This window comes from Cyclopterus lumpus, chromosome 21 (assembly GCF_009769545.1).
Source record: "Cyclopterus lumpus isolate fCycLum1 chromosome 21, fCycLum1.pri, whole genome shotgun sequence".
Lineage (NCBI taxonomy): Eukaryota > Metazoa > Chordata > Actinopteri > Perciformes > Cyclopteridae > Cyclopterus > Cyclopterus lumpus.
The window spans coordinates 23,131,692-23,140,493 of record NC_046986.1 but is presented as its reverse complement, the minus strand read 5'-3'; the positions used below and the strand labels follow the sequence as shown (position 1 = coordinate 23,140,493).

General features: G+C 43.2%; 1 protein-coding gene across 2 annotated transcripts in view; it reads left to right on the top strand.

Annotated features, from left to right (window-relative positions):
- Window positions 1-2,383: 2,383 nt before the first annotated feature.
- The window catches only part of LOC117750223 (inactive dipeptidyl peptidase 10-like), a 96,770-nt gene continuing 90,351 nt past the window's right edge, over window positions 2,384-8,802 (top strand). The window contains exons 1-3 of one of the 2 annotated variants that reach the window (XM_034561319.1): window positions 2,399-2,423; window positions 5,570-5,584; window positions 6,105-6,185. In XM_034561319.1, coding sequence (XP_034417210.1) covers window positions 2,399-2,423; window positions 5,570-5,584; window positions 6,105-6,185 — 121 coding nt within the window. Of the gene's footprint in view, window positions 2,424-5,569; window positions 5,585-6,089; window positions 6,186-8,802 lie in introns of both variants that reach the window. The other variant, XM_034561318.1, reaches the window with a different exon arrangement.

Sequence of the window (8,802 nt, the reverse complement as noted above, 5' to 3'; positions counted from 1 at the left end):
CCTAAACTACTGAAAGCTACTATATTGAGTTTCCTTGTAACAAAATACTCTGTGTGAATAGGAGTTACAGAGTGTATATGTCTTCCTGAAAAGTAAGAGGATAGCATTTTAATGCCCCTCTCTCCCCCTCCCCCATTTCTACTCCGTTCTCTACAAAAAAATTATCTTTCCAAAGAAAAATATATCTCACCAAGGCCTCAGTTTGTCCTCTAGTTTACATAGATTTAGAGTTGAAATGAAGACATGCATTTACTTATAATGAGGGTCCAGTGATCTAGATAAAGTATTGCTGTCTCATTTCTCCTAATAGGTTTGTCAGATTTCTAATATTGGTAATGGAGGGACTCAGTGGGTCAACATTGGCTTAGTGGTTCTATCATTGCTCGTAATTGAGTTAATAAACTGAGACTGATGATTCAAATGTGGCTAAATAGCAAATTTGGGGAGAAACAAATGAGATAGAGAGAACGTGAAAAAGAGAGGGAGTAAGAAGCTTATGCATGGAGGCACAAAGGCAATTTAGAGTTTCTGTCAGTTTTCAAGGACACGTCAGCTTTTTGTGGTATTAATGAAATGAGCAGCGGCCGAAGTCCTGATAATAGAGCAGTCTTATGAGTCAGGCGGGGGCTGTGGATAGCGTAACACTGCATCCATGCACTGTGTGTCACATTCAATGTATGTCCAACTGACACTCAGTACAAGAACGTTTGTCAGAAATTAGCACTAAACAGCTAAAGGTCTGTTACTATATGGTCTGTGAGAAAACAACAACTGGATGTACTTCAGTCATAATTGCCTCATCAGTCAATATGAGTGACATTTCTAGTCTATCGGAATGAAAAAAAGTGAGCTACAATGCTTTCAAACCACCAAGCACTTAGAAAATGGATTTCAGAGAAAGTGTTAGACGGATGCGGAAACCCAGCTCTAATTGGCAATCATTTTGTTTTCCGCCTCCCCTCCAGCCAATCAAGATGCAGTGGTGGGTTGGTGGTCAGTGAACACTGTATTTCACCGGCAGGGTTCTGTAGGTAATTGAGGGCAGGAGGAGCTGCTGTGAGGAGAAATGTATAGGGGGAGGCTTAATGCATCTTATCAGAAGCAGCAGATGTGGTGGAAGACCCCGCTTAAGACCCTCTAATACCAGGACTCAGCGATGGAGTTGCGGGCGAAAGCTTTCACAAACTCTCCTGGATAGCCATTTCACTGTAGATAATATCACACTCAGTGTACTTTGCGGTCACTCAGATTTCTGGAGCCCAATCTTTTTGCAGCCAGTTTAACAGATGGAGACCTTGCATGCAAATAGCTGCTGTATTCCTAACCTGCCAAACATAATCTGTCTGAGGGTCACAACAGCATCAGCTCTATGAGAACTGGAAACTGTTTCTCCATTGAAAGAAGAGCAGAGAATAGCTTTTCTCCATGGAAAATATGTTTTTTTGCTCTCCTCCTGACTCACTTAGGCAAGAGTTTGATTGACGGATGGTTCACCTGCCAAGTATTTTTTTAAATCAGGTTAGGTGTTCTTCAAAGAGTCACAATGTTGTATCGCCGTGTTTCCACAAAAAACTAAACATAGGCACTCGAGAACCTTTTCTCATTTCACATAACTTGAAGGCCACCGTAGTTCTCCAGGGCGCTTGGGAGACTGCGGTAACGTGTGCCGCCGAGTGTATAACCGCGTCACCGTCTTGACTTCCGTTGCTCCTAAAGTTGCACCAACCAAGTCTTTCGGCAGTATGAGCCCTTGAATGCAACTGGATGCTGTATACCCGACCTGCCAAACTCAGAAAGTGTGACTCTTTGCCCCAGCAGAACGTATGTGTTTTCCACCACTCAGAATGTCTGACTCAGAAAGGACAGGTTGGCCGAACAATGACAGAACCGTGCAAATACTAAGCACTCCAGTACCGATAGAGCGAGTTTCATATCTCTGGCTTACAGTGTGGCTCATGCAAAGCCCTTCATAGTAATTCTATCTCCTTCACCGTGCATGGGATATAATTGAAAATACAATGCCTCAATGTGACCCTTGTTAATATAAATTGTGAGCACCACCACTGTGTGCTGCAGTTGTGTGCAAAATGGGATTATCGGGATGGTCGTGTGTTGCCGAGCCTCAGTGGTTTAGCATTCATATTCACCTCTGAACAAATATCTAGCTTTTTACATTTCATATTTGTGTCAACAATCAAGTTGGTAAACATTAAAACTGTTAAACTTCAGCAATGTGAAAAAGACTAATTTGTACTCAAGTCTTTGTATTGGCTGTTCCACTCTCACCTCCATTTTTCTTGCTCTGCAGGACCTGGGTGGGGGCATTCCTCCTCAGAGGAACTGGAAAGGGATTGCCATCGCTCTGCTGGTCATCTTGGTGGTCTGCTCCCTAATCACCATGTCTGTCATCCTCCTCACACCAGGTAACACTCAGTCGTGATTGTGCCCTGCCGTCTCAGTGGTCCTGTTATTTGCTCTGGTTCAAGAGTCCAGGTTTTACACCTGTTTTTACGTGTTCCATTGGCCGTTGCTGCTGCACCAAGACTCTCACACTCCAAAAAAATCACAAGACTTAATATGCAATAACTAAATCGCTGCGCTTATCAAGATTTCCTCAAAGGTACACTGTGTCATCCCTAGCCACATGCTTCAGAGAAATAGGAGGCAGCATTTTTATGAAGGGCTAGAATATGCAAAATCCATGTACACTGCTGAAACTCTGAGAATATTCTCTGGTTACAATCTTCATGTGTGTCGTCGGATTAAAGTTTACATGCGTTATGATAGTTTGTTTAATGGATTAAATCCAAAATGGGAGAAACGAGAAAATGACACACTGAGAGGGGACTCTCTGCTGGGAGGGCCTCGAGCTCCAGTAAATGGAGCTTCAGTTGGTGGCTGTAGAAAACCGCAGCACCGGGAGTCACAGCGGGCGGGTGGGCACTGGGTCTAACCTGTGTGACGGCTACATCTGATCTGGTGGGGAGTCAGGGCAGTGATCAGACCCATGGTGCTGGGGTTCGCACCGACTGAATTTAAGCTAACTGCTAACGTAAGGGCCGTCCATCTCCCGTATGTTTGGCTCGCTCTACTCTTGACAAAGCAGCCTCCTGCCGCTGGGGAGGACGAGGCGTTTTCTCGTTTCTGCCACTTTGGATTTAATTCAATACACAAACACACGAAACATGGATGTATTATTGACAATCCTCATGGGGGGATATACATCTGCGTCCTCTCATGTTGGGCTCAGTACAGACTGAAAGCGACTCACGAGGTACAAGTGGTATTACAAGACAGCGCAGGCCGGGGCTATCTGGTTAGCGTGCTCATTTTAGTTACATATATATGATCTAATATAATATACAATATCTCTGCAATACACTACATATATGTCTTTGACATAATGTTTAACACTGGTACCTCTGTTTAAAATGTATCAAATAGCTGTGTGATGAGAAAGCTGTTGCTGATCACTCTACTCTGCCGTTAACTTCAGCTCTACCAAGTGTTTTTGCTTCCTTTAGCTTATTGTTTTGGTTTTAGGGTCAACGTCTGTTCTGATCAAGGTGTAAAGCTTGTTCAGCTGCAACCAAGTGACCAAAAAAAAAACATGCAGATCTAAGTATTTCATAATTAATCAAAAGGATAAACATTCTCGTCTGTTAAATACAGATGGATCAACAGATAATCCTTCACCCGAAGACAGTGTCAGTATGGTTCAGTCCTTCTCCAAACGGCTGCAGAGGATGAGTTGGGTAGAATATTAGAAGATGACAGACTTGATCAACACAGTAAATGAAAAGAAGTGGATTTTCCACCTCTCTCCACTACTGACGTCTGGTTTTATATGAACAATGAATCAAATGATTCTGTGTTGAAGAACCCACAGAGAATCACCATCTGTACAAACATTTCCTCTTCTTTCAGCTCGGTGTTCGGGTTGTATGGACCCTCAGTTTTAAACTTTGGTAGAGTCGCACTGCACCAGCAACCCCGTTTCAAGCTTCTTCGGGTGAAAAACCTTTGATTATCCCACGCTACCTGACCAGCACCAAACGACACAAAAGTAGAATTAACATTAGTAGACCTACATTTGTGAGGTTGCTAGAAACACAACTCCAAATGAATGTTTGCTTTGTCTGTCGGACGTGTCCAGTTTTCTAACTTCTTAGCCATATCGACTTGAAAAAGCAATAATATGTAATATGCCCCCAAGTAGCAACACAAATACAATCTCTGAGTAACATGTTATAATTAACTTTGATGAACTGAAAACACACTGTGAAAGGGTTAAGCACGGACAACTCTCAACCGGAGGAGTCTCCCCCCGATGGCCATTAGGAAGAATGCAAGTTTAAGGCACTCCTGCGTTGGCTTTACTTTTCAGACACGGAGGTTGCCTGCCTGATGGTACTAGATGTACCCCCACTCCTCTAAACTGTGTTTGGACATATGAGACCCCCTTAGACCTTGAACCTCCCTATATCACACAGCAGTACAATCCTCATTATTCTTTGACTACATTAATACTATTATTCACTGTATACCTGGTTCCAAAATTATGAAAGGAAAGCCCCATTGTTCCACAGATGAAAAACCATCACAATCCAATGCCCATGCAGTGCACTCTCCCCTGGTGTGTTTCACGGTTGGTTAGACTTTCATTGCCTCCATAAACAAACATGCTGTGTGGAGTTATCAAGGAAAGCCAATGTGGCTGACATTCAAAATGACTTGGCCCTGCTATTCTGCTCACAATCGGCAGCTGTCCTATTCAGGAGGAGCTTTCAATTGGCCCGTTCTCTTCCTGCTAAAGAAATAACATTTCATAATTAAAAATGATTAACATATTCAGGGTCAAAGGTTGAATAACTTAAGGCATCTCTATCCAAGCAATGGTCTTATTAACGAACAGAAATGCTATTCTGTGAAAAGGAAAATGCTTTTCTTTCATTTCCATTTCTTTGTGTGTGTACGTACCTTTCTGGAATAAAAGGATACTCAACACATATGTCTGCCAAACAAATGTTAAACATTTATTAAACATGAAAAAGGTCTAGCCATTGAGAATAGTTGAGTAGTGTGCAGGTTGCAGGAGTAAACTGATATTTGTTATTCATTTACCTAAACCTTGAAGCTAAATCAATCAGATGTTGGCCACTGGGGGCAGACTTATTTCCAATAAAAGTCCACTATTCATGTTCCTTTGTGCTCAGCTTTGGTTTCCACCAACACATGCATAAAATATCGTGAGCTTGCGAGATGTTTAATGGAAGATGTTAGCTTGTGTGGCAAGTTGTGTACAGTGGCTGTACACAATCTTATTTGATGAAAGCCGCTGTCTGCTTTAATAAAAAAGAGTTGAGAGATGTTTCACTCTGGGTGTGTCACTATAAGGCACCACTGATTTATTGTTGCTATAAAAATATTGATTAATGGAGCTTTAAGTTCCAAGCTGGTGAGCGAGACAACAAGGAAAATGACTCAAATGCCATTCAACGGAGCACACAGGAACAGTTCCGTGATTTCTTGCCGAAGGGAAGATGCATGAGTTAACAAGCAGAGGCAGAAGATCTGACCAGAAGTGGTTGATGATATACAGGTAAACAGGAAAAAGTGCAGTCGAGCAGGCAGGTATTGATACAGGTTCAGGTGTAGGTTCCAGGTCGTCTGTAATCACAAAGAAGCAAGATGTCACTGTTGGACTTAATTAGGGGGGCCTGACTGTTCAGTTTCAAAAGTGTTAAAAAAAAAGTGAAACATTCCGGCCACTGGACCAATGGTCCTGATTGGGAGAACACATATGTTAACGCATGTGTAGGATGCTTTCTGAGACTTGTTGTACGTTTTAAGGGTCGACTTTGTGTTTTGATGCCGGTAAAGCATATACAAAGAAACAGAAGTGTGGTGGAAGTGAATCCCAAGGTCAGCTAACGCTGGAGATTTTAAACTGTGCATGCTAGAAAAACAAATGGGCTTGCCAGATATAACTGATGTTTGACAACTGTAGAGAACATCACGCCGATGTGGAACATCATATCTTACATAAAATGTAAGGCAACTTAACAATGAATGGCTTGTTTTTTCAGCTGACAGCCAAGCAGGAAGCAACACCAAACTGGCCGTGGAGGATCTCTTCAAACCTGAGTTCAAGGTCCATGACCCAGAGGCCAAATGGATCAATGGTGAGTAATCCACCACGTTCACTGTAACCGTCTGGAATCCAGAGCAGTCTGGTTGATTCCTTCAGCCACAAATGGAAATGAGAGGGGCACTGAAACAAATGAAAATGCACAATGTTTTTTTCATACATCGGTCTTTGGCCCGGAGGAGAGTTGATAGGAAGGCATTTGGATTTGGTTCTAATGAGGATTCATTGTTTTCTCATGGCAGACAAAGCTGCCATCGGCATGTTGCACGGAGTGACAAGATCAGCACACATGTGGCATAGTCGTTATTACAGTTGAGTTATACAACGGCTTGAGTGACAGCCCGATAAATTGACTCCTTCTTCATATTGCTCGTTGTACAAAACACACCTCGACACATAGTTGACATGAACGACATCTCGGTGAGTTTTGAACGTTCTCAGCGAGAGCAAACAACCGCCGAGGGATGACACGTCTCTCTGCTGCCTCTCCTGCAATTAAGGCTCACTGCAACAGCGAGCCGACAGTTCAGCCCTAAACACGGCGGACATGTTTCAGCCGGGCCCTACGTTGTATGTAGTTATGCAAATTCAGATGTTGGGTTTCATTTTCCCTCGCCTTATTTACATTGTATTGATTCCCTTATTTGCCAGAAGGGGATCATATGTTAAAGCCTGGAAGGCTTTGGGCTGGAAATAAACCACATCAAGTGAAGTGCAAGAGAATCTGATTATGGTTGGCCGAGGGGGAGGGAGAAGATAACGATACCTCCGAGGGAAAAGGCTGGACAGGATTGCGACGTTCCCGCATTGCTCTCCGTCTGGCTCCTTTCCTCAGGATTAGTGTGTTTGTTTTGACTTTCCTCTCCGTTGCCCATCGACTGCCTACCTCACCCGCCACGCCCACAGGCAAGGGCAAGAGGCGAGGCCTTTCCGTCCATCAATATTTCATTCCCGGGGTGACATTTCTCCACTATCTTTTTCAGCTCCATCTCATTTCCAGAGCTGACCTCAGGCTAGACAGAGGGAGCGCCAATGTTGTGCGACGAGGCGCCCAGAAAAGTCAGCTTTATAGGTTGGTTTGTGGATGGATGGGGCAAAATAGACCCCAGACAAATGGGAGAAGATACCGGACGGACGGGCGAGAGAGGAAAGATTGATCACGAGGATTCGGAGCAAAAATGAGATTTCTTTTCCCTAAGTCAGAGGCTTTGGAGGTTTGGGCTTGAAAGTCTTTCATCTCTGTCTTCATTAGAGAAAATCTGAACGGGTATATTTTGTGATCTAATGAGTAGTCAAGTGCAAATAGGGTGCAGTAGCATGAAATTATTTTTGAGTTACACAGAAACAATTTAGTAAATCATAAATAAGGTGAATTCAAGTACAAGTAAAATCAGACATGCAGCACCCCCACATAGATTGGCAATCAATCAAGTAGTACCTATTATTTATTTCATTGGTCCAACATATAATGAACCAACTACTGGTATGAAAGTGACCACAGAAGAAGTAGACACATCTGGGGACTAATTCTCAGTTGAATGAGCACCCATATAAAGTTTCAGATGGATGGGCCACAATCTGACATTAGTCAAATGGGCTGCATCATTACATTTGCTGCTAAGTGCACTGTGATCCATCAGGTCCATCGCAATCTCTTTGGTAATTGCGCCACTTTTTCACAGGGCATTGTCTCTTGTCTCTCGCTTCACCTCTTCAACACGGGGATGATGATGATGATGACTATAACCCCCCAATTACCTGTAGTTTGGACTGGTTAACATCTGCTGATTGGACCATGCACTATTAAATCAATCACACCACAGATGATGTTACATTATGAAAAGTACTGTGTATATATCTCATATATCTCAACCTGAAATGCATTTGTTCACTGAGTGCCACTGCAGTGTTGTCTGACATGAAATTCATTGTCATTCTGATGTGGGTGCGGCTGGTATTGACGAAGATCTGTGCGGAGATTATTGTGAGACAGCTCGTTAATGACGGGAACATGTGCAAGAAATGACGTGCAGCGTCTTCTCCAGCTGTTGTGAGTGCATATCCGTGTGTGTGTGATTGAGAAAGTGACATTCAGCCGCCGCCGCACGTGATCCAGTGAGCGTCTCTTTCCATCAGTATTGTCGCAGGCTGGGCACCCTCAGACTGTCATTGACAATCTGCTGAGAGAAGGGCATCATATTGTGTTCACATTGGCCCAGACAGCAGAAAATAACACACCAGTTGGCTCACTTAAACTCTCAGAGCCAGAAACAGTTCACTCAATGGAGTAACATTTGTTTTGCTTATTTGAACTTTTTCTTTACAAAGACATTTACTTCAAACATAACACATTCAGTGAAACATTACCCCGCTGCTTCCATAGCCAATGAACCTAGTCGGAGCATTAGAGAAGTGAGTGTTTTAGGTTAGAACGAGTGACATACCAACCTACTCACTCACCAATGCGTTAAATATGGACATTTGGTCAGTGGCCCGCGGCGTCTTGATACCTGCAAACTATGCATGCAACAAGTGGAATCTGACACAACCTGGAGGTGAACGTGAGTTGGACAGCCTTTCCTCCAACTGTTAAAGCCTGAAGGTGCATTCCCATTGAGCGTGAATTGAATTTCAGAGGTAGTGCATGTAAA